The sequence below is a fragment of the Balaenoptera borealis genome, assembly GCF_965194805.1.
Source record: "Balaenoptera borealis genome assembly, chromosome: 8".
Classification (NCBI taxonomy): domain Eukaryota; kingdom Metazoa; phylum Chordata; class Mammalia; order Artiodactyla; family Balaenopteridae; genus Balaenoptera; species Balaenoptera borealis.
In genome coordinates, this window is record NC_138865.1 from 118,229,116 (window position 1) to 118,254,567 (window position 25,452).

The 25,452-nt window shown below is 42.9% G+C and overlaps 1 protein-coding gene across 3 annotated transcripts in view; it reads right to left on the reverse strand.

Annotated features, from left to right (window-relative positions):
- The window catches only part of MED27 (mediator complex subunit 27), a 204,398-nt gene extending 202,197 nt beyond the window's left edge, over window positions 1–2,201 (reverse strand). For all 3 annotated transcript variants that reach the window (XM_082400827.1, XM_082400828.1, XM_082400829.1), the window contains exon 1: window positions 1,956–2,201. In XM_082400827.1, coding sequence (XP_082256953.1) covers window positions 1,956–2,158 — 203 coding nt within the window. In that variant the 5' untranslated portion in view covers window positions 2,159–2,201. The remainder of the gene's footprint in view (window positions 1–1,955) is intronic.
- Between the last annotated feature and the right edge of the window lie 23,251 nt (window positions 2,202–25,452).

The following is a 25,452-nucleotide window of genomic DNA, read 5'->3' on the forward strand; positions in this document are numbered from 1 at the left end:
ATCAAAAGTCCCTTAAGAAGAAATACTTTCTGAAAGGTTAAGAAGACTAGGGCCACTTGAGACAACCCCTACCTGGGGGCTGATCTTGTTTTGCAACTGAGCTCTCTGGCGCCGTGCTAAAGGAGAACAAGAGTTAAGAGCGATGAAATCAATAAGCTTCCTAAAATCAGCCTTGAACAACTCGAATCATTCTCTGAGGGGGTGTGGTGGGAGAAGAGACTTTCTGGAATTTTGAAATGCAACATAACACTGCTTCTCACTAACAGTTTTCAGACCCACGTACAGATCAGTACCTTTGGCAGAACAGCAAGTACCTGAATAAATGATGATTATTTACCATTCACACAGAGATAGATTCGTACGTGGTGCTTCACAGATGGTAAAACTTAACAAAACAAAGAAGAGATAAAATAAACGGAATGGGAAGACACCACCGAGGGGCTGTGTCAAAGAAACATGCTTCAGTCTAGCAAAAAAAAAACCTCTAGAGCAGCTTGGGAAAGGGAGCCAACAGCAAAAGCACATTCCAGAAGCACGCCAGTCTGAGGGGCCAGTCTCAAAGTGTCAACAAAGGCTTTGTAGGAACAGCTTCTCATGCCACGCTCATTCTGGAATCTTCAGCCACCTTCTTCTTGGTATTGCTGTCTAAAGATTTAAGAAGGCAAAGGGGTGATGTCAACATTCTTAAACTTTCTACAATGGTGAAGGGTTACAACATCCTGTATATTACCAAGGGAAGCCAATCAAAGAGGAGACGGAAGAGAGGAAAGAACCACCAGCGCATCCCCTCAAGCAGGGAAGGTATTAACTGGCACTGCACCAGAGAACAGCAAGTGGGTGTGGGAGTTGAGGAGGGGTGTGTGATTTCCTGGCTTTCCCCCAAAACAAGAATGGCAACTACTTAGAGGAAAATAAATAAATAAATAAATAAAAAGAGGCTCCCATCATTTGGTCACCACCTCCTCTTCCATCCTACCTCCTCCTTCCATCTGGTTACTAAGGAGACCAAGTTGAGAAGGAAAAAAAAAAAAAACCCAGCCACTCCAGAAATTATAGGATGACTAGCTCACCCAATGCCTTCCCCTGATAAGGTCAGTTCTGAGAGGTAAAAGGCAAAAAATCCTGCAATTCTAACCCTCCTGGAAAGGACTGACTCTCATAAGCAGGGGAAGTCAAGTCCAGGACCTAACCAATTAAAAAGTGCCTACTATGTGCCAGGCATTTTACAAACATCCTCTCACTTAATTTCACTTATAAAGTAGAAGAAGGTGACTTGTAAGAAAGAAATATACAATCCTTAACCCTAAAAGACCACAAATTAATATTTGTTGGGGGGCAGGGGGAGGTGTAAGCAGAAGTGATTAAGCTGGTTAAGGCCGAGATTAGGTCTCTCTAGAGGCAGAAACTTAACAGGACCAGTGAGAGTGGGAGTGAAAGTACTATCAGGTGGTTTCGGAAGGGGTAGGGGAAGAAAGATCAAAGCCTATTTTGTCGTGTTTGGGGGTGGGTTAGAGTGGAACTGATGAATTCCAGGTTCAGGGACGAAAACCTGGGGCCAGTCAGATGGAGTGCACTTGGCTTTGGGGCAGCGCTGAGCAGGTCCTGTTTGGTACTATTTTATCAGACATGGTGGGGCCAACAGGGCCCACACGTGAGACTGCCGAGCTGAGATGAGGAGTGGAAGTTCCTGGGAAGAGCACGTCCCCCAGTGAGAAATGGAAGGACCACTGAGGAGGTCCAGGGCGGCGGGAGACAGCCAGGACCTGGAGGCCAAGAGAAGGGAGACGAGAAAGCGGGGGTGGAGAACGAGGTGGCCCTGAGGGGCAGGGAGAGGCTTGGAGAGGAGGGAGGGGGAGCAAGAGAGCAAGGAAAATGGACAGCAGCCCCTGACTATGGAGACTCGCGCGGGGTCGGGACAGGGTGGGAGGTCCCCGGCCCCTTCAGCCGGTACCTACTTGAGGTCCCGGTTGACCGAATGCAAGTTGTCCTGGAAGTGCGCAATGAAGGCCTTCTCCCGGCCCTCCAGCGTCTCCTTGTTCCGCATGCCATCCTTCAGGCAGTCGAACACCCTGCTCACGCTGGAGCGCAGCGCCTGGATGGCACTGATGGCCTGGGCAAAGGCTTCCAGGTTCACGCCGACACTTAACACGTCCGCCATGTTGCCGCCGCCACAGCGGGCCCTCCAAAACCAGCGAGCAAAAAGCCGCGCTCGCTGATGACGCAAGCCCTCGAAGCACTCTGGGAAATGTAGTTCTCGCGGGGCGGGGCGGCCCAGGCGGTTCCTCAGAGCCCTGTCCCAGAGAGGGTTTCCACTTTAAACATGCGTGGGCAGGAAAGTGCGCCCCTGGATCTGGGGAAGTCGGGCTGCACGCTCGGCTTTCCTAATGGTGACAAGGAAATACAGAAAGTTCCCTCACTTCCCCAAACTTGCACTCTTGGGAGTCCCATGGAAAAGAATTGCTCAGAGCGTTAAGATGTCTGTGGTGTAAGGGTTGAATAAAATGCTTCCAAATTCGTAAATCAATAGGGGAGAAGGGAAATTTCTTCCCTACAGTAGAATGCCAACTAATAAATGTAGAAGGAACGAAGGAAAGAAAATTACCATCTGGCAACCGTTAGATTAATAATTGATTCAGGTAGGAATTGAAGGATGCTAGTGGGTGAAAGTGTGAGGAGTAATAGCATAGTTACATAGTCTCAACGTATCATTCCACAAGAAACTTGCTAATTAAGAAGGGAAAAATAATGATCCAGCAATTCCAGTTCCGGTTACATACTTAGAAGAAGGAAAAGCAGGGTCTGGAACAGATATTTGTACACCCACGTTCATAGCAGCATTTATCTACAAGAGCCACAATGTGGAAGCAACCCAAATGTCCATCATGGGATGAATTCATAAACAACATGCAACATATACATACAAAGGAATATTTATTCACCCTTAAAAAGGAAGGAAATTCTGGGACTTCCCTGGTGGTCCAGCAGTTGACTCCATCGGCACTCCCAATGCCGGGCGCCAGGGTTTGATCCCTGGTCAGGGAACTAGATCCCGCATGCCACAACTAAAGATCCCACATGCCGCAGCGAAGATCCAGCACAGCCAAATAAATAAATATTTTAAAAAAACAAGGAAGGAAATTCTGACACATGCTACAACGTGTGTGAACCTTAAAGACATTATACTAAGTGAAATAAGTCAGACACAAAAGGATAAATACTGTATGATTTCACTTATATGAGGTACCTAGAAGAGTCAAAATCATAGAAACAGAGAGTAGAATGGTGGGTGCCAGGCGCTATGGGAGTGGGGATGGGGAATCAGTGTTTAAAGGGAACAGAGTTTCAATTGGGGAGGATGAAAAAGTTCCATGGATGGTGGTGACGGTAGCACAGCAGTGTGAATGCACTTAATGCTACAGAACTGAACACTTAAAATGGTTAAAATGGTAATTTTATGTTATGTATATTTTACCATGAAAGAATTTAATTCAGTAATGTAAAGGTAATAGGTAATAGTGACTTCATAGTGGAAAAACCTGGCTGACACTACCCTTACAAGAGATCAAGGTCAACGTCACCAGTGTAGGACAAACCACCCCCTGATATGATCCACTGAGGAGAGCACAACATGACTTCTGTGATATTCCTGCCAAAAATGCAAAACCTGAGTCTCATCAGGACATCTGACAAACTCAAAGACATTGGACAAAATAACTGACATCTGAAAGAGAAAAACAAATACTGTATGCCAACACATATATATGGAATATAAAAAAAAATGGTTCTGATGAACCTAGGGGCAGGGCAGGAATAAAGACGCAGATGTAGAGAATGGACTTGAGGACACGGGGAGGGGGAAGGGTAAGCTGGGACAAAGTGAGAGAGTAGCATTGACATATATACACTACCAAACGTAAAATAGATAGCTAGGGGGAAACAGCTGCATAGCACAGGGAGATCAGCTCAGTGCTTTGTGACCACCTAGAGGTGTGGGATAAGGAGGGCGGGAGACAGGCGTAAGAGGGAGGGGATATGGGGATATATATATACATATATAGCTGATTCACTTTGTTATACAGCAGAAACCAACACAACATTGTAAAGCAATTATACTCCAATAAAGATGTTTAAAAAAAAAATCACAGATGAGTGAAAGAGCTTAACAACCGAGTGAATGGCTTCCATGTTTCCTTGAGAAGCCAAGAGTGTAATCTGTTAGATATTCTCCAGAATAATGAATTGGCATGGTCAGCTCTCTGAGTTAACGCCTCTAAAACATGGTCAAATAAATTTGTGCTTGTCTCTAAAAAAAAAAAAAGCAAAAAAACTGACATCTGACAAACTCAAAGACGTTAGACAAAATAACTATTGACCTATACTTTCTCACAAAACACTTGTGTCACGAAAGACCAAGAAGGACGAAGGAGCAGTTCCAAATTAAAGGAGACTGAAGAATGCATCCCATGATCTGGGATTTTCTTTTGCTGACCCAATTGAGACAATTGGTGAAATCTGAATAAGTTTTGTAAATTAGTTCATAGTATTTTATAGGTGATGATGTCATGATTTTGTTCATCGTATTGTGGTTATGGAAGAGGATATCCTTGTTTGGGGGGAAATATACCCTGAAGGGCATAAAGGAGCATTGTTATGTCTGCATAAAAAAGAAAATAGTATGGATATGTTTATTTAGAGAGAGAAGGATAAAGCAAATGTGGTAAAATACTAACAGTTGTGGAAACTGGATGAGGAGTATACGGAAATTATTTGCACTATTCTTGCAATTGTTAAGTCTGAAATTGTATCAAAATACTTTGTTTTCAATGGCCAGCGATAAGGGGCATGGAAGGTGTACACACGATCTAGGTGGCAAGAAAAGCCTTCAGTTCTACCAGGCTGTGCAGACCAGGATTTTGAAATTCTGTAGTTTATCTCAAGCCCGCTTCCTTAATCATTCCGCCACTCTTCTCCAACCTCACTCTCCTCACACCCCCTCAATTAAAATTCTCTATTTCTGGAACACTAAAAATAAATTCTGCTCAAAAACTGGGCTCTGATGTTGCTCTCCATGAGTATTTAAATTTAAATACCATTTAAATGAATTAGTAGTCCCATAAGAAAGAAAGGTGTTTTATTGTCTTGGGTTTATAGAGTTGCTTTCATTTTCTGACATATACCTCACTTTTCTAGTGTGGCCATTTATAGTGTTTCCTAAGGAGAAAGGGTAGAGATAGCAGGAAACTTCTAGGTGTGGAATTTTAAACAAGTCACTGAGCCTCACTGAGCCTCAGTTTTCCCATCTGTAAAATAGGTCTAGTAATAATACCTTTGTTTATAAAGTAGCTGTGGGGTTTATAACACCTTGCAGGCAAAGCTTTTGAAATTTTGTTCGGCATAGAATAATCACTCAGAAGATCATAGCTGTTAGGAGGATGTGCTGAGAAAGTTTCTGATGGGGCTGTGTCATGTGCTCCCATCCCCCACTTGAAGATTCTTTGCACAGAATCAAGAAAGGATTAGCAAGAGATCTATTCAAATTATCTCTAATGACACAACCTTGTTGCCAAGAGCTTGTCAGTAAACTGTGTCCTATAATGCACTATTTTTAATGGCCTTTTTTTAATCTCCTTTGTAGTGCAGGGGGGTTGTTTTTATTTTTTTGCTATTTCTGTAGAAAATATTTTTTAACTTTTCAAAAGTAAAGTATCCGTGTCTGTTGGCTTGTTTTGGTTGTGACTTCAGTTCATTCATTCTTTCTAGGGGAAGAGTAGAGAAGGCTAACTCCATTATCATGTTTTTACTCACCTGAAGGCTTAGAGAATGTGATTCCTGCTGTATATTTTGTCCCCGGGGTTGGGGGGTGGGAACTGTACCAGTCTATTTCTGCCCACACCCATGTGTATCTATAAACATGAAGTTTTGCATACAATTTCAGGGGGTTCACAGCCCCCACTAAAGCCCAAGCATGAACCTCTGGTTAGAATCATGCTCTAAGGCAAACACCACGGGAAGATGGCTGGCAGCTAACTTGTAACCATCAGGTCTCCAATGCCTTGCGCACAATAGATGTTCACTCTGTGAAAGCAGTGAGTTAACCCAATATATTATATTTGCTTCTTAGATCCTCTCTCCGAATTATTTCATCTCTTCGTATACTCAGATACCATCTCTCCCTCCTGCTCATCCTTCCTCCTGCCACCCACCCCGACACACACACATACAGACAATTAGATTTTCCTTTGTCTCATTCTCTGATTCAGTGGTTTAGACTCTGATTGGCGCAATAAAGTACAAATACGCTCTGCTCCCACCGTCATTAGTTTTCAGGATTTCTCTTGGTCTCTGCTCTTCTGGGAAACTCAGAAATTGATCAGTGGAAATATACATTCCCCTTGAACCTAGTAAGGAGTCTTTCATCATGTCAACAAAAAACTTTTCATTATGGAAAGGAATGGACAGAGTTTCTCTAAGGTGTTGTAAATTCTTGAGAATGTTGGCACATATATGCTTGCATCTGTGTGTGTTTGTGGGATTAAAAATTACTTCAAAGGATTTCATTTTGAGAAATATCAGACTTTAATTATTATGATCTTATGTTTGGGTAAAAGGCAGCACCCTGCTACTAATACCTTCCAGAATGAACAAGCCATTAGCTTGGTGCTAGCAGCTCAGGCGTATTAGAATGAGCAATCAGAATTCAAGTTGTTAAATTAAATTCAAGTTGGATTTAATTAAAATATGCTGCAACTCCCATCATATTCAGAGAGCATGTGTTAAGCATTCAGACTGAGAAAGCACCCTCATCAATTAATAATTATTAAGGATTCACTAGACGCAGAACACTGCATTGGACGGTTGGGCAGAATGTCACCAGATAGATTTAAAACCAAATTTTCCTTGGATAAGCCACAGCGGAACTGAGCCACCTGTCGTAGTCAATGTGGCACAATGCCTAAGACCTTGGGGGTGGCCCTGAGGATTACACTGAGGCAGCACATGGTTCTGGGGACATGGTAGGCATTCAAGTTAGTCGTTCAACAAATACAGATAATGAATGTGCTCGACATTTTCCTAAACACCTGGGGAGCCAATGGTAAAACCAGGCCCAGCCTAGCCTGATAAATATCACTGAAAATATCTTGAAGTGGATTATGTGTTCTTCCCCATTCATCTGTTTAAGGCTCAGGGCATCAGTCATTTTTAAATTGCTTAGAACCAGGTTTACTATAATTAATTTAAGCAAGTTTGGTAAAGAATCCTCTTTTGGTCTCTTCTGAACCTACCCCGGCTCCTATTTTCCTCTTATTTCCTGCTTCTCATGATTTTGACACAGTGATGATGGTGACCAAAGTGATCCCAAGGACAAAGAAGATTCCTGGAGGTCAGGAAATCAGCCCAGGCTCGCCCCCGCTGGGGTCTCTCAGGCAAATGAGTTAACCCTTCTGAACCTCAGTTCTTGCATCTAGAAAATAAGGAAGTGGGATGGCCCCCAGAACTAACCATCAGAAGTGTAAGATTAGAGGAACTTTTTATTAATTCAAGAGCGGAGAAAGGGAGAGAATCATTTGCCTTTAATGCCGATCACAAGCACTGCACCAGGGTTCCTGCACTCCCAATGCATTCATTTACCTGGAGACATCCATTGAGTGAAAGGATTAAATAAGGATCCAAACAGAACACATTCCTGTCCTCATGGCGTTCGCTCACAGCCTAGCAGGGGAGACAGTCACAAATGGGACATGAACAGCAGTAAGGTTCACGTGTGGGGTAAGAGACCTGAATGGAGAATTTTGGAGGCCTTAGAGAGGGTGGGCACAGCGTCCTCCTGCAGAGGGGAGGCCTGGGCGAAGCCTGCCAAGGTGACTAGGGGCTAATCAGGTGCAGTGGGGGTGGGGGAGGGGTAGAGGTAAGAGAGTCCAATAGACAGTTCTAAGTGGAGGTGTGATGTGTGGAGATTAGATCTGTGTTGGAAAGTCCATTCTCTAGCTGCAGAAGTGATCAAGCCTAGAGGCAGAGAGACTAGAAAGCCAGGGGGACCTCCACCTGCAGAACAGACAACAAAGGACCACAGGTGAGCCGTATTCTTCCCATCACAGGAAGCCAGGAGGTATTTTAAATATGTTAGTAAATTATTGATTGCCCATTCGGATGCTCACTTAATCAACAACGAGTATGTTGTTAGGGACCTCCGCTTTCTGCCGTGTTCGTATGTAATTAAGTACAAAACATCTCGGGAATGGACCCTTTTACCAACACATTAGGCTGAATCAAAGTGGAACAAAACACAAGTTGTTTGCGCAGGCTTGACCGCAGCCCATTTGAGGGAGGAATTTCCTTCTGATTCCATTACTGTGTTATGTGGATGGTGCATTTTAATTAAGAGGAACTACGGACGGCCAGCATCAAAAGCTACCAACCCTGGAACACTCACCCAGAACCTGGGGGCCGATGCCAAGCTTGTGGGCTCCCAGGGAAAGCCAAGACTTGGGACAGCCGCAGTAGTGCAAGGACCTTTGTCTCAGAAGCTCTCATTCAGCACCCCTCTTCCCCGTCACATGCCCTTCCAGCTCCATGTCTCCTCCTCCAACTCTTGGTAAGCCTCAGGAAAGACAACACAAAGAAGGCATATCAGATTCTTGACAAAGAAACGATCCATTCACCTTGGCGATGAAGTCTTATTTTTTTTAATGTGTTGCTTTATTTTTCCTAATTACAAATACACGCTTCCTTTTGAAATCTTGGAAGGTGTAGACAAAGCCTACATAAGAAGATAAAGTTATGCATAGTTCCACCTCTCGACCTTCTGGCTATTCACACTTACACATTATTTTACAAAATTGGAAGCATACTATTTTGTGACCTCCACTTTTTGTAATAGAGCCTAAATACCTTTCCCTATCATAAAATAGTGTTCGAAAACATTTTAATTATTGCAAGGATTCCATTCGATGGTTTACAGAATTTCTTGAATCCCCTATTGTTGACCATCTAGGCTTTTCTACCTTAAACAATACAGCAGTGGACATCCTAACTTGTAAATTTTTGTGTGTAAAGTGAACCCATTCCTTGCAATTGATGTCTGTTCACCATCTGGCTGCAAATTACTTTCCCTGTTTGGGGATAAGAGGTGTAGAGGAGAACCAGGGGACCAGTTTCCACCTCCTTGGTATCAGCAGTCCATTCTTAGGAGGCAGTGGACGGGGGGCAGAGGTAGAGGGCGCACAGGCCTTGGAGGACAGACAGACACGTGTTCAGGTCCCAGCCGTGCCACTTAGGAGTGATCCCATTAGAGAAGTGTTCGGCTGCAACTAACAATCACAGAAAAAGCTAAAGGTAATTTAAAGAGAGGAGGGCTTATCGGTCTCACGTGGTAAGTGGTCTAGAGGTACATATGGGCTGATGCAGTGGCTCATCAGGGACCCACACCCTTTCATCTCTCTGCCCCAGCACCCTCAGCCTCGTTTCTGTCACTTCTTGGTTGCAAGACAACTGGGTCCCAACTCTGCATTACAGGCAGGAAGAAGGAGGAAGGAGCAGAAGTGGCAGCAGCAGACTTGCGCTCACACCTCATTGGCCAGAATGATGTCACATGGCTACCTTTACCTGCAAAGGAGACTGGGAAATCAAGTTTTATCTTTCTTTTCCAGCCCTGCTGTCCAGTAGACATATAATGTGAGCCACGTATTTTCTACTAGTCATAGTAAAAAAAGGTAGAGAGCCTCACACCTACTAGGATGGCTACTATTTTAAAAAAAAAAGGAAGAAAGAAAGAAAATAAATTTTGCCAAGGATTTGGAGAAACTGGAACACTTGTATGCTGTTGGTGGGAAGGTAAAGTGGCGCAGTATGGAAAACAGTACGAAGGTTCCTAAAAAAATTTAAAAAAGAACTGCTATATTATCTAGCAGTTCCACTCTGAGCATACATTCAAAAGAATCAAAAATGGGGTCTTGATATTTGTACACCCATGTTCATAGCAGCACTATTCACAATAGCCAAATGGTGGAAAAAACCCAAATGTCCACCGATAGATGAATGGATAAGCAAAACATGGTATGTACATACAATGGACTATTATTCAGCCTTTAAAAAGAAGGAAATTCTGACACATGTTACAACATAGATGAACCCTGAAGACATTATGATAGTGAAATAAGCCAGTCACAAAAAGGTAAATACTGTATGATTTCTCTCATATGAGGTACCTAAAATAATTGAATTCATAGAGACAGAAAGTAGAATGGTGGTTGCCCTGGGCTGGGGATAGAGGGAAATGGGGGGTTGTTGTTTGATGGGGACCAAGTGTCAGTTTTGCAAGATGGAAAGAGTCCTGGAGATTCATTGCACAACAATGTGAATGTACTTAACACTACTGAACTGTACACTTAAAAATGGTCAAGGTGGTCAGCTTTATGTTATGTGCATTTTACCACGATTGAAAAAACTAAGGACAAACCAGGTGAAATTTCAACAATAGATTTTACTTAACCCAATATATCCAAAATATGATCATTTAAATATAAACATTACTAATGAGATCGTTCACATTCTTTTTTGCCTACTAAATCTTTGAAATTCTTTGCACGTAGCTAGTGGCTATACTATTGAACAGCACAGCCCTAGAATAAAGCCAGGCCAGGGGGAATCATGAGTGGGAAACAGAGGTTGGGTCAGCCAGCTTGACCCCTGGTCAGGTTAATTAATCTCCCTGAGCTGGGGGATGGGACATGGGCGGTGCTCCGTGTGATTGATGCAAGAATGATGTTGGTTAATATGTGGAAAGCCCCCAGTAGACTGTCTGGCACACAATAGCTGCTGCTGTAAATAGTAGTCATTGCTATTCATGTTTTCATGTATCCATGGAGAATGGAGATAACAATTAAAAAGGACATTATGCGAACTGTTTCTTTAAAAGTTTATAAGACAGTAAGGGAAATTTGAACATACTTTGTGGGTTTTTTTTAAGGGTCATCTTTTAGAGGGACACACTGAGATACTTCTGGGTAAGATGATATAATATACGAGCTTGGCTTCTCAGTAATATGGAGGGACAGAGGTAAATGAGGGAAAGGGTGCGAGAAGATTGTCAGCTGATAATTGTTGAAGCTGGTGATGAGTTTGTGGGTTTCATTATATTGTTTGATATTTTTCCATAATGAAAGGTTTGGTTTTTTAGGGATATCATGTGGGTATTGAACATGCCTTGAGTTTTTCAGATTCTTTTTTTTTTTTTTTTTTTTTAAGAATTTGTTGGTTCTGTTGACAGCCTGGTAGAAATAAATGGTCTAAGTGGCTTCTTGGGCACCAAAAGCAGCCAGCACACTGTCCACTGTGACGGTCATTGCTGGAAAGGAAGAAGAAAGCATGGTATGGCCAATAATCACTTTATTCCTCCTGTATAATTTCCCCAAGAAAGAGACTTCCATTTTCTCTCCACCCAAAATGTGATGGCTGTGTTATCTGTTCTGAGTTGAAGGCTGTTTATGTGGTAATTGACTCTATTCAACTACTTGATTTTCAGGTGAGTTTTTGTGTTTTTCTTTCCATAATTGAAAATATGTAAGAGCTAACAATAGTAATCACTTTTATTAAGTGTTCAATTACTGAAAGGCAAAGAACTTTTTAAAAAAATAACAGCTTAATTGAGATATAATTCACATACCTTAAAATTCACTTTTAAAAGGTTTTTTTTTTAGCATATTCACAAAGTTGTACAACCATCACCACCATCTAATTCCAGAACATTTTCTGCTCCCCTTACTCCCTGGAAACCACTAATTATTTTCTGTCTCTATGGATTTGCCTACTCTGCAAATTTCATATAAATGGAATCATATGACATATGGTCTTTTGTGTCTGGCTTCTTTCACTCATAGTGTTTTCAAGGCTCGCCTACGTTGTAGCATTTATCAGTACTTCATTCTTCTGTGGCAGAAAGGAATGGATATGTCACCTTTTGTTTATCCATTAAACAGTTGATGGACATTTGGGTTGTTTCCACTTTTTTTGGCTATTATGAATAATATTTCTGTGAACATATGTGTACAAGTTAATGTGTAGGTATATGTTTTCAGTTCTCTTGGATATTTATCTAGGGGTAGAATTGCTGGGTCAAATGTTCACTCTTTTTCAATTTTTGAGAAACTGCCAGAGTTTTCCATAGTGTCTGCACCATTTTACATTCCCACCAGCAGTGTATGAGGGTTACAATTTCTCCACATCCTCACCAACACTTTTCATTGTCTGCCTTTTTGCTTATGCCCACCCTAGTAGGTGTGAACTGAAATCCCATTGTGGTTTTGATTTGCACTTCCCTGATGACTAATGATGTTGAGCATCTTTTCTTATGCTTATTGGCCATTTGTATATCTTCTTTGGAGAACTGTCTATGCAAATCCTTCGTCTATTTTTAACTTTATTTGTCTTTTTATTGTTGTGTTTTAAAAGGGCTTTTAAAATTAATTCTGAATAATACCTGACATTGTAGTGAACATAACTGAGCACATAGTAAAAGTTCTTTGAGATATTCATCATACTACACCTCACCCAAACTGCTAACCAGCACCCCAAATTGTACTAGATATGACAAGTTTTCATTATGAATAGCTACCATGACCAAAATATCTCCAAACCCTTTCCATGAAAGAGAACAGAGCGAGGAGGTGGATGCCATTCCTTTTTATACCTTGTGTTTTCCGGGCAATTGCTGGCATCTGGCTGAGTGATTGCTCTGGGAGATATGAATGCAAGTCAACTAAAATTCAAACTGCTATTAAGATAAAGGCCATATGAATGGTGACCACCGAGTTTGAAAAGAACTTATAGAAGGGAGAATCACTTTATCTGGGAGGCAGGAATGGCTCATGAAGGATGTAGCATTCAAGCTAATACAACCATTCTCAAGTCTGTCTGAAGGATATTCTGTGATTCATATCCATAGATTGATATCCACATCTTGATTCTCAAACATCTATTCAATAAATATTGATTAATCGAATATTATAAGCCCAGGGGATTCAGCAGCGTACATGGTGAGATAAAGTCCCTGCCTTGCAGAGCCTACATTCTAGTGAAGGGAAGCAGATGGTAAAAAAGAATAGCTATATCTATAATATGTCATGTGGTGAGAACTGTTCAGAGGGACAATAAAGCAGGATGAATGGACAGAGCAATGAGGAGGCAGCCGTTCTGATAGGTTGGTCTGATAAAGAGAGCTTTGAGTGGTAACCGGTGTGAGGTTAGGGATTGAGCTGGGTGGATACCTGTGGGAAGGGCATCCCTGCAGAAGAGAAGGCAAAGGAGAATTCACAGGAGACAAGATCACATAGGGCCTTTCATGCAAACATCTACCGTGGAACAAAGTAGCCCTTGGACCACACATTGATGTTACGTTGATGCATTCCATCAGGTCCTTGTTGGAGTCATCTCGGTCATCTCACTTTAATTCTGGCAAGTTTGTTGTCATGTTGTTTTCTCGTGGAAGATGAGAGGGAACCAGTAGGAGCAGAAGGTCTGGGGGTCTTCTGACTGAGTGGTGTGGTCTTTAGGCCTTTCCCTTTGAGAACCTCTGTACTAATGAGAATCTGGTTTTCAGCAAAGTCCATACCTCTGAAGAGACCATACCTAGAAGCTGTGGAAGGAATAGAAGGTTTGGGATTCAAACGAAATAAACAAAATATTGGCCAAATCTGGCTTCACAGAGGTTCAAGACATCTTCTCCTTTGTCTATTTGTCCTCTCCCCTATGGACAGGTTCCTAAAAAATTATGATATTTCTTACTGGAGAGAACCTACCCAAGTCATCATCATCTTTCCTTAGAGGAGCTGGGTGTGCTTCATTTGTAGCAGAGAAGATGAGAGCAGGAAGAAGGTCGTGATGGTGACCCTCAACTCACCTTTGTGTCAACCATGGGGAAGACTCCTGTGTAATCTAGTGGCAATAATGAGAACCAGTTGTAGGGAGGAAGATCTCAACCTAATATTGCAAAGGACTTCCTACAATCAGGAAGACAGTGAGTCCAATGACTAAAGGTATTCAAGTAGAAAATAAATGGGCATTTATCTGGAGTCTATGCAGGGGATTCCGACACTGGTTGGTAGGGTAGACCAGAACCCCCTTAGAGCTGAGAGTCTATAATCACGTTGTACTGTCTTTCTTCTAGGTAAAAATCAAGACCATTCATGAATGGGAACCCCATGGAACAACTTGAAGGTCATTTACAGTGCACTCTAAGTGTTTTTCCTCGAGTTACATGCTGTTAAGGGGGCTTTAATTAAGCTTTCCCCGCCGGGCACAACCAGGCTGTTTGTGGTGAGTGCAATATGCCGTCCCAGAATATGTCAAACTTCATTTGCAAAATATCAGACTGCTGTTTTTTTCCCAGAGCCAATCTGCAGAGTAATACGTTCAATAACTTTTGCTCTTTTTCACTCTCAAAGATAGGTCTCTTTTTGGAGTCGATAGCGCAATAAATGCGGAATCTGGTGCAAATTCCGATGGAAAGAAAAGATATTGTTATTTAAAGGCCAAATAACGGCTTAAAATTAGAGTTGTGAAGACATTGAAAAACACCAGACTTCCCAGATGGCTTGGAGATAATTCACTGTGCACTCAGTCCGTTCACACGCTAAAAAAAAATACTTTTGACTCTGTTTCTCCTCAGATTGAAAGTTGGTGCCTGCTTTAAACATATGTGCTTCTCTCTTTAAATTTAGCTCTGAGTCATGTTGTATTACATTAGGAATTCAGCAGGCAGGCACTTGGAAAATGTACATCAATGCGTTTATTTTTAAATTATACAAAAATAAAAATATATGTTTAAATATATTAGGCTGTATTTTTGCCCAATTTCAAAATGGTTGTTCTCAAGAACAGATTAGATAAAAACAATAATAACGATGATGACGCTGATTCTGGAACGCTGCCCATTCCCAAGGATCCCAGAGCAACTTGACAAATCCTATAGCTCCTCGCCCCCAGCCCAGCTAAGCATGGGATTCGTCATTGAAACCTCCGCCTCCACCAGGGACCAGGCAGCTCCCTTAACAGCTGCAGGGCGGCCTAATTAAGATGCTCCTTCCCCCAGGGTGTCGGGTTGCTGGGCAGAAGTCAGCTAGGGGTAGGGACGGTCAGAGGGGCAGAGGCGGACAGTCTGTTGGGACTTCTTGAGCTTAGAGGCTACACTGGTGCACTATTGGGCACAGAAAGACAATGCTGGGTTCAAATCCTGGCCCTGCCCCTTCTAATCCATGCATCCTTGGAAAAGTGATGGGATGGGGCCTCATGTGGGTCTTGGCTTCCTCATCTGTGAAATGGAGAATGGCTCCCATTTAGGGGTTCCTGTGAGGACTGCTGAATAGAATTCATTTAATTAATTTAGTCATTCACACAGAACAAATTTATTAAGATCTATGGGACAAAGTGGTGAATAAAATGAACAGACCCACAGTCCCAGCCCTCATGATGCCTCATGATGCCTTAGTGGGTAGAGAGACACTTAAGGAATAATCATAGCCATCACTATTTAATCAGAATTATGATGAACACAAGAGGAGAGTTTGCAATGTGGGACCCATCCTGATCTGAAGGCTCAGGAGAGCTCCAGCAAAGAAGTTAAAGAATGCAAACTGTTGGGTGGTGCCCAGGCACGTAGTAGGTACTTTTTAGTCCTTTTTATGGGTTTCCTACGGCTGCTGTAACAAATAACTGCAAAGTTAGTGACTGAAAACAACACACATTTATTCTCTTACAGTTCTGGAGGTCATATATCCTAAATGGTTCTCACCTGGCTAAAATCATGGTCCCCGCAGGGCTGTGTTCTTTTTGGAAACTTGAGATAAGAATCCATTACCTTGACACTTCCAGCTTCTAGAGGCCCCCTGAATTCCTTGACGTGGTCCCTTCCTTCATCTTTAAAGCACATCACTCCGACCTCTGCTTCCATCTCCACATCTCCCTTTTCTGACTTTGACCCCCACCTCTGCCTCCCTTTTATAGGGACCCTTATGATTACACTGGGCCCAAGTGAATAATCCTGGGTATTCTCCCTGTCTCAAAATCCCTAACTTAATCATTATGGCAAAGTCCCTTTTGCCATATAAGATAACACACTGACAGGTTTCAGGGATTGGGTTGGGGGGAGGTTATTACGTCTACCACAATCCATGAAGTTTAACATCCAAAAATAAGACTAAAAGAACAGAGAGAATAGAGGGGAGGAAGTTATTTAAAAAAAAAAACAAAAAACTATACACGGCAGTTTCCCAGAACTATATGTTTCCAGATTTAAAGAGCCTTCAGAGAGCCTAGCACAGAAGCATATCAAAAGCTCCAAAGAGAGAATGTCGTACACAAAGGATCAGGGATCAGACACTGAACTTAACACCATCACTGGTAATTAGAAGACACAGTGCAGAACCTTCATAATCCCGAAGGAAAATAAATTCCCAGCCCAGAATTTATTAATAATTTTATCAATTAAGTCTAAATGTGGACAAAATACATTTCAGACGTGCTAGGTCTCAACAAATTTTCCTCTCATGCACCCTTTCTCAGGAAGCTACTAGAGGATGTGCCCCGTCAAAATGAAAGAGTAAACCAAGAAAGTGGAAAACAGAGCATCTAGGAAAGAGCAGATGTAACACAGGAGAAAGGCAAAGCTTACCCTAGACGACCCAGACCACAGGTGTGCCTTGGCTCACAGGTATGCATCAGGCTCAACACAGCGATCAGGCCCAGGGTGTAGGGCTCAAAGCAAAACCTGGAATTTATAGGTTCCTGAGGTTTTTATTATATGAACAAGAATTTTATAGTTATGACGTAGAGTTTGGAGATACAGTTAGCTACATAGAAAACTAAGCAACCAGAAAAATTACTAACTCTGAGAAACACAAAATTGTGCAAAAATGTAATCATAGTACATTGGGTGGTCTTGGCAAACAATATTTACATAAAGCATAGGACAGTCAGCACTGAATACTGATTTAACTAGAATCTATGAGATTGAGAGGATGAATAGAGGGGAAGTACGAGAGAGGTGGCGGGAGGGTGAGAGAGGGAGAGAGAGAAAGGGAGAGAGTGTGTGTAAGAGAGCTAAATCCTCATTTTCTCTAGTGGAAGTCAATTAGAAGTTGCCTACAGCTGAAAAGTCAAGAGACAGCTAAAAGAGTTGAAGGCGGCTGTCTCTGGGGAAAAGATCAGGGTCAGCAAGTGGGACCGGTTTAAAATATAAGCCTTATAGGTCTTTTTGACTTTATAAACTATGTACAAGTATTAAAGTAATCTTTAATAAACTTTAAAAACATTTTTAAAGGAGAGAGATGGGAAGAATGCTCCCTGAAAAAGGAGGCGGGTGGTGGGTTCTGGGAAGCGTAGCCCCTCTGTCAGTTTCAGGTTTTCTCTGATTTCAGCCTCATTAAGTTGTGGGAGGGAGATGATCTCAGTAAAGGACATCAAATCTGTAGGAGGTCCGGCTAGGTCACGAAGCCCTCTGCCCTTCCCAGCAATCACAGTGGCTGCTGCCAGGAGAGCAAGCGGGGTGGCGGACACGGCCCTGTGAGCTGCAGGCAGCTGTCACTGCCTGGAATCCTCCCAGCAGGCCTGGTGGCCCCGGTGGAGGGGTCAGCTTGGGAGTGACAACGCTTCCTGGGACAGACCCGGGTGGGGAGGCAGAGAGGAGGACTGGGGAGAGACTGGGGAGATGGGGTGGGGGGATGGGGCTCTTTCTTGCATTCCACCCCCGACACTCCCTGGGAAGGTGAATACAATGCAGCTTGCTCCGGCAGCCCAGCCAGGGCCAGTCTCCGTCCTCTGCTATCCTCACCTCTCTGTTCCACCTCAGACGAAGGAAAGGGGGCAGCCCTGGTATGGGGACTTACCTGGGGAGCAAAAGGAAATGTTGCCCTCCATCAACAAGGAGGTGTCTAGCTCCTAACAAGTCTACTCCTGAGATCTGAGCAAGACCCCAGGCTGCACAGGCTCTGACACTCTGGTGGTGAAGAGTTTAAAGAACATGGTCACTTCTAGTCCGAGGATGGGAGAATGGCAAGTGACTCTTGTTGGTTTCCTCTATCTCTCTTTTAAAATGTGACGATGGGCTTCCCTGGTGGCACAGTGGTTGAGAATCTGCCTGCTAATGCAGGGGACACGGGTTTGAGCCCTGGTCTGGGAGGATCCCACATGCCGCGGAGCGACTGGGCCCGTGAGCCACAACTACTGAGCCTGCGCATCTGGAGCCTGTGCTCCGCAACAAGAGAGGCCGCAATAATGAGAGGCCCGCGCACCACGATGAAGAGTGGCCCCCACTTGCCGCAACTAGAGAAAGCCCTTGCACAGAAAAGAAGACCCAACACAGCCAAAAATAAATAAATTAATTAATTAATTAAAAAAAAAAAGAATCAGCTGGCCATGATATCCTCTATTAAAAAAAAAAAAAGGAATATCAGAAGAAGGGAGAAAACTTAGTGAAACAAAACCTCAGTTGTCACGGTCACCTGGTCTTTGTCACAGAGTCTAAACCACAGGGGCTCAGAACCTGTGTTTCTGGTCTCAGTCTCCCTGAGGGCTGCGCCTGTGCCTGGCACCTAGTTGTTGAATGAATAAGGCACTTCCATCAATAATAGTAGCTGTAGGTGGCAGTGGAGCCCACTTCCCCCCTATGGTGGCAAAATTAGAATATGTGGGAGGTGGGGGTAGAAACTAGATGAGAAAAGCTCTCTCTGAGACTCTGATACCTCCCCCAAGGGGACATCCCTTCTTCCCATTGAGGAATCAATAGTCCAAAGGAGCCTCCAGAAAACTTAATTTTGCCATCTCTAAAATCATGCATTGCTCAGTACTGTTCTTTCATGTGAGTCCCCAGAGAGGAAAAGAACTGCAAGGGTGGCTTGGGAGCCTTTATCAGCGGTGCTGGGATGGAGGGTCACCCTCCCGGGATCCCCAGCCTTGGAGACCTCATAGTTCCTTAATCTCCTCCCTGGGGTTTTAGCATGGAACTCTTTGAAGGGTTGGCAGGTCTTTGGCTAAAGACTCATGCACTGTCAACTTTGCAACTTGCTCTCACCAGTGTGTCTCACGGCTGCTCTGCCCCTGCCCCTGCCCAGCCAGAGAGGTCTTGGCATCCTTCTGCCCAGGCATGAAAGTTCCACGCCTTTGCCCCACTCTCCAAGCCAAATTGAGCTGTCTCAGCCTCGCCTTTCATTTTCTTTCTCTGTGGGTATAATTGTGTTGACAGCTACAAGAAACCAAATGTTTCCCTACATGGTTTAGAAGTGTGTAGCCCATGAGATTCCTTTTCATTTTGTTGTTTTCACCAGGACTGCAATAAGCACAGTTGTCAGGAGGAAAACCTCGAAACATTTTGGGGAAATAGCAAACTTAGCATCCCAGCAATGTGTTACCATTAGACTAATGAATCTATCAGGCAGTCAAATCACATTTACTGCCTGAGAAGAATGTGCCTCGTGCTGAGCAGGTGTAGTTCAGGGTGCCAAAGCCAGGGGCCCCTCTAGTACAGCCCAGCGGCAAATGAAGCCCAAACCCAAGCGAGAGCTGGGAGGAAATGGGGGGCAAACAAGGTGGGACACATGTCAGTTGACTGGTAGGCAAATTACCAAAAGCTGTATTTAAGAGTTGAGAACTGGGAATTAGAAAGACAGCAAAGGTGGCAAGAGAAACAAACACACCATCTCCCTGAATCCATCAAACTACATCTCTCTCCAGTAGGACTAGATTAGATTTATTTTTTGTCTTAAAGGGATTTATATTTACCTGTTATAAACAACTTCGAGGGCTTCCCTGGTGGCGCAGTGGTTGAGAATCTGCCTGCTAATGCAGGGGACACGGGTTCAAGCCCTGGTCTGGGAAGATCCCACATGCCGCGGAGCAACTAGGCCTGTGAGCCACAACTACTGAGCCTGCGTGTCTGGAGCCTGTGCTCCGCAGCAAGAGAGGCCGCGATAGTGAGAGGCCCGTGCACCGCGATGAAGAGTGGCCCCCGCTTGCCGCAACTAGAGAAAGCCCTCGCACAGAAACGAAGACCCAACACAGCCAAAGATAAATAAATAAAAATAAATTAAAAAAAGAAAAACAACTTCGAAAATAAAGAAGTGCATGAAAAAGAAAATTGTTCACAATTCCACTTTTGGCTGGATATACCATTTGTATATATCCTACTAATGTATGTTTACTAACTTGTGTGGTTCAGAAGAACCTTGAACAATTGTTGAATAAATACATCCCTGCTCCTCTTTACCCTAGAGCAGGCTCCCTGAAGCTGTCCAAGTGAGAAGCAGCCCAATTGTAGACCAACATCTACAATTCTGAGCATCATGTTCATGACCCTTGAGGCTCGTATTAGAATTTGCTCTTTGTTTCTTACGTCCGCAGTATCTTAGTATGTGTGGTATGTCATCCAATCAGTCATCAAGTCCTGATTGTTCCACCATCGAAATGTATTTCATATCCAACCACCTCTCACCACCTCCTCTGATGCTTCCCTTGTCCGTGTCACAGTTATCTCTCATCTGGAATGTTGCTTTATCTTTCTCTCTGGTCTCTTTGCTTCCCATTTTTGCCTTCCTATGTTTCATTCTTCTCTCAGGAGCCAAAAGCATCTTTTGGGATTGACATATACACACTACTATATATAAAATAGATAACTAATAAGGACCTACTGTATAGCATGGGAAACTCTACTCGGTACTCTGTAGTGACCTATATGGGAAAAGAATCTAAAAAAGAGTGGATATATGTATATGCGTAACTGATTCACTTTGCTGTACACCTGAAACTGACACAACATTGTGAATCAACTATACTCCAATAAAATTTTTCTTAAAAACCTGTAAATCAGGATATGTCATCCCCTGCTTGTAACTCTCCTGTGACTTCTCATTGCACTTAGAATGAAATCTAAACTCAGTGTTCTGCCTAAGAGGACCCCAGCCAACCTTCCCACCTTACCTCTTACCACCCTCTCCCAGGCTCACTCCACAACAGCCCTGCTGGTCTGCTTGTTGTTCCCTGAATGTGCCAAGTTCATTCCCCACTACAGGGCCTTTAGATATGCTCATCCATCTCCCAGGAATGCTTTTCCCACAGATCTTTGTATAACTGAAGGCTTTCCTCCATGAAGACATTCTCTAACCACTCTTTCTTTAAGGAAAAAAAAAAAAGCTAACTCTCCAAGCCTATTTTCTTTCTTTTTTAAAAAATATAATAGTTACTATGAAATTATTGTTAAAGTACACAATCACTCTCAGAGAACCTTAAGCTGCAGACTTCCAGAATCTGAGAATCATAAAATTTTGGAACCTAAATTTTACAGTCATGGGATCTTATTATGTCAGAGCTGAGAGTTGAAGATTTCAGGAATTGTCCATTCTAAGAAATTCACTGTATAGATGGAGAAACTGGTCCCACTGGGATTGAATGGCTTGCTCAAGGTCCAACAGCTAAGGGGAGAACGAGGATAGAACCAGGTCTTCGAACTTCAAAGCAGTGCTATGCCTCTGTACCAGTGGTTTTCAAACTGGGTTTCCCAAGGCATCAGAGTTCCTCAGAAGTATCATGAAGGTTATGCCTCAAGGGTAGAGGTAAGAAAAGGGATGGTCAGAGAGTAGATTCTCAGGCCCTCTTCAACTGAAAGAGTTCTACTTTTACCCCATTTATATTGAGAATTGAGTAGTTGTCTTTCTATTTTTTTTTTTAATTTTTTTTTTCAGGGAGGAATTTGAACTTTATTCTATGGATGTGTTTTAAAAAGAGAAGCAACCTGATTAGATTTGAGATAAGGATACATTTGACAGCAGTCCTGAGAGTCCTTGCAACTTCTCCTGGGGGTGGGGGAGGGGACTTTGGGGGATAGTAGAGTAGATTTGCCCAAGGCATAGACACTGGTGATCCAACAAGACCCCCACTAAGATCGGGAGATTTAAAACAAATTTTTAGGTTTTTTTTGAAATAACTATAGAGTTACAGGAAAGTTGTCTTTTCAGAAGAGTTTTGGTTTTTTTTGTTGTTTTTTTTCCCCCTCGCCAAAGTTTCAAAAACCTCTGTGCTATACACTATGCTCAATAAATAATCATGAGAGGCAACAAACAAATAAAGAAAACAAAACCCCAAAAACAAAACCCCACACACAATCACAGTAGTACAAATGAGATCTTTAGAGGTATTGGTTAGCAAAACCTAGGTTGATACAAACATTCTAACTACATTTCCTGCAGGTAGTTATGGTGGATGCGGGGAGGTTAGGACGAGATCTGTCTACAACAAAACACAGTCTAGAAATCTGCATCTGAGCTCACTTCTCAAATATAGCCTGGCAATTTCAGGTTCTGGGCACAGAGAGGAAGAGAAAAGGCTGTCCTAAAATGTACTTCTGGCGTCATATCAGGAGCCACATGTATTTACAAAGAAGGCATACACTCCTTTGTGATAACAATATGCCTGGAGGATTGGATCCTAGTCCTGATTAAGTCCTTCAGCGACACAAGTATAATCTCTCCATTGATCACGACTGAAACTTCCAGTTACCACTCTCCAAAATGCATGTTTCCCATCCTAGTGAGGCTACACCTCCAAAATTCAAAAAAAGTAACCAGACCAGGATTCAGAAAGTAGCAATCAACAAGAATAAAAGGATTCACAACTGGTTGTGAAAAGGCATTTGTCCAGGTCTGCAATGTCAATGTTAAAAAGTGGTAGAATTTTCACAGATAAGCTTCTTCCACTCTAGGATACTTTGTGAACAGGGAATAGGGCACCCGCAGAGTACACTCTTTCAGTTCCCTAACTTTCTCTTTGTGTCCTCCACCCTCCAGTAGGTTGATTAGAAAGACATACGTATAAAATGTGTTTGTAAAGCACCTTGGTGCCCACGATGGGAAATCTCACTTCCACTTTGCTTGGGTCAAGATTTGATTTCACTGCAGTTCAGCATTTCTGCGACTGCTGAAAGATTAAAGATAAGAGATATTACCTATGAAAGCTAAGAGCAGAAGTAATTCTCAATAGTGACAAGCCCCTGCTTATAGAGGTCTCTTTGTTTCCAGTGGGTTTCCAACCCTGTGCAACCCTGTTCCCTTACTTTGTTTTCCTGTTTCTGGATGTTTGTTTTTCACACCCATTCAACTCAAGAGTCATGAAAAGCCTTGGCCCACAAGACAGCAACAATACATTATTTTTTAGCGTGCTTCATTTTCTTCATGGCTGGCGTGACTTTATAACTTATTATCCAAATGACACTATGAGAGTGAAAGGGGGGCACAATTAATAAATGGTCTATATTGTGTACATTCGGTTTCTGTCACTATAGCATCCGAGCTCCCTGAGGGCAGACTGTCCGGTTGCCCACGGTGTTATCAGCACCACGGACAGCGGCCCGCATAGGGGAGTGGGCGGCAAGGCGGTGGACATAATGGGAGGTAGCTAACGGAGTGGATCGGATATACCTAATGTGAAACTTGAATGATGAGCACGGGCTTGCTACATGAGCATTTGGGACGAGAATATTCCAAGTGGAAAGGCTAGCTTGTGTAAAAACCGTGAGAAGAGAAGTAAGACTACAGCTTGTTAGAAAAGCTGCAAGAATACCAGCATGGCTGCTGTGGGGAAGGCGGATGGGAACGTGAGGAGGAATAAGGCCTCCTGGGGGTCTAGACTTTATCTCAAGGGACGTGCAAAGCCACTGAAGTGTAAGGGGAGCAGTGACTTAGTCACTTTTTTAGGTCCATCCACATTGAATGGGATCTATATACTTCAGGGTATTTTTTGCTTTACTTTTTAATAGACAATACTTTCACATCGTTCAAAATTTGCAAGGATTCACTGAAAAGTCTCTTTCCCCTCTTTTCTTCCTGGAGTCAACCATTGTTATTAATTTCTTTTTTCTATATTTGCAGGGATGTCTTGTGCCTGTAAAAGTGTATAAATATTGTTTATATATATATGATATATGAGATATATATATATTCACGTATATTTTTCCATCCTTTTGTTTAAAAAATAATGAAGGCATGCTTTACACACTCTTCTGCATCTAGATTTTTCATCTGATACAATATATCTGGGAGATCTTCCTCATCAGTTGTATATTTTAGTTTGGCATTTAAGGCATCTCATCTCTCTAAAACTGTTTCCTGCTATTTCTCATAATCTAGCCTTTTCTGTGAGACCAGTTAATGTCTTTCATCTAAATCTTTAGATCATTCTTTTCTAAATTGTGTTTCTTGTTTAGTGACATTCTTTTCCCCACCCCACCTCCAAATAAGTTTTGGAAATGCCAGGTTAAACAAGGATAAGTAAGGTTTTGTATTTTTGTTTGGTTGGTTGTTTTACTGAAGAACTTCTCTGAACTTCAATGGACTTTAATGTCCATGCAGACTCTCACAGAGTGGGTGTGGTGTGCAGTATCTCCCACCTGTCCTGGATTTTGAAACTCTTTCCCCAAGCATTTCAGGGAACTGAGGGGAGCTCATGAAAAGGCATTGAAAATGCTGTCTCAGACAGTATATCTCTCCCTTGGGCCCTACTAGATAAAGACTGACTAGTTCCTGCTATCCAACTCCCTCCTTTTATGCTTGATGCTGACCAATACTTTTCTCTTAATAGTTTCTCTCCAGACAGGTTAGAGCACAATCGATTGGGTTACCACTTTGTAAGTCAGTCCTGATGATATACCCTAGTCACCTTGATTAGATTTGAGTGTTTCCAAGTCAGCAAGGCATTCACAGACTATTTCTCCAAGAGCGTAAATGTCTAAGTTTATATGTTCCATGCTGATTCTTACCAGATTCATGTTGAATGAGGGTCTTCAGCTCCAAACTTGGGGCACCTTACCCCAGCTTCCTAATGACTAACTAAGACCAAAGGGCTTTGGACTCCACCTCTGGTGTGCTCTCTACTACCCCACAGAGGCTCCCCAGTCCCTGTTCCCATACTTGATTGTGAAGGCTATTTTATTGGACACCAATCTCCTCTCTCCAGCATAACTGAAAAGTCTTTCAAGTCAGAAACTTTGTTTTCTTCTTCTTTGCATGTTCTATATCAACATCCCTCCTGTACAGTGCCAGGCACACTGGAGTTGATTAATATTTAATTTTTTTTTACAATAACTTTATGGGAGGGGACTATAGCTATGTCTATAGCTTCTCTCTCCGCTCAGAGAATAAAAGAAGATGTATTGCTCAATGGCAGCTCTGCAAACTAGTGTTCACGTGACCTGGCAGGCTGCAGGTACTCGGCAAATGCAGATGGACACAGTCTGCCCATCTATTTGAATAGTCACAGAACCAACGATTATAAAGGCTTGGGGGGGGGGTGTTTCAGAGGCCATTGAATCTGACTCCCCTCACTTTATTTAAAAGGAAGCTGCCAAAGAGGGTCATAGCTTACCCAAGTTCACGCAGAGCTGAGACTCAGGTCCAGGTCTGCTGCCCTGCCCTGGCTATC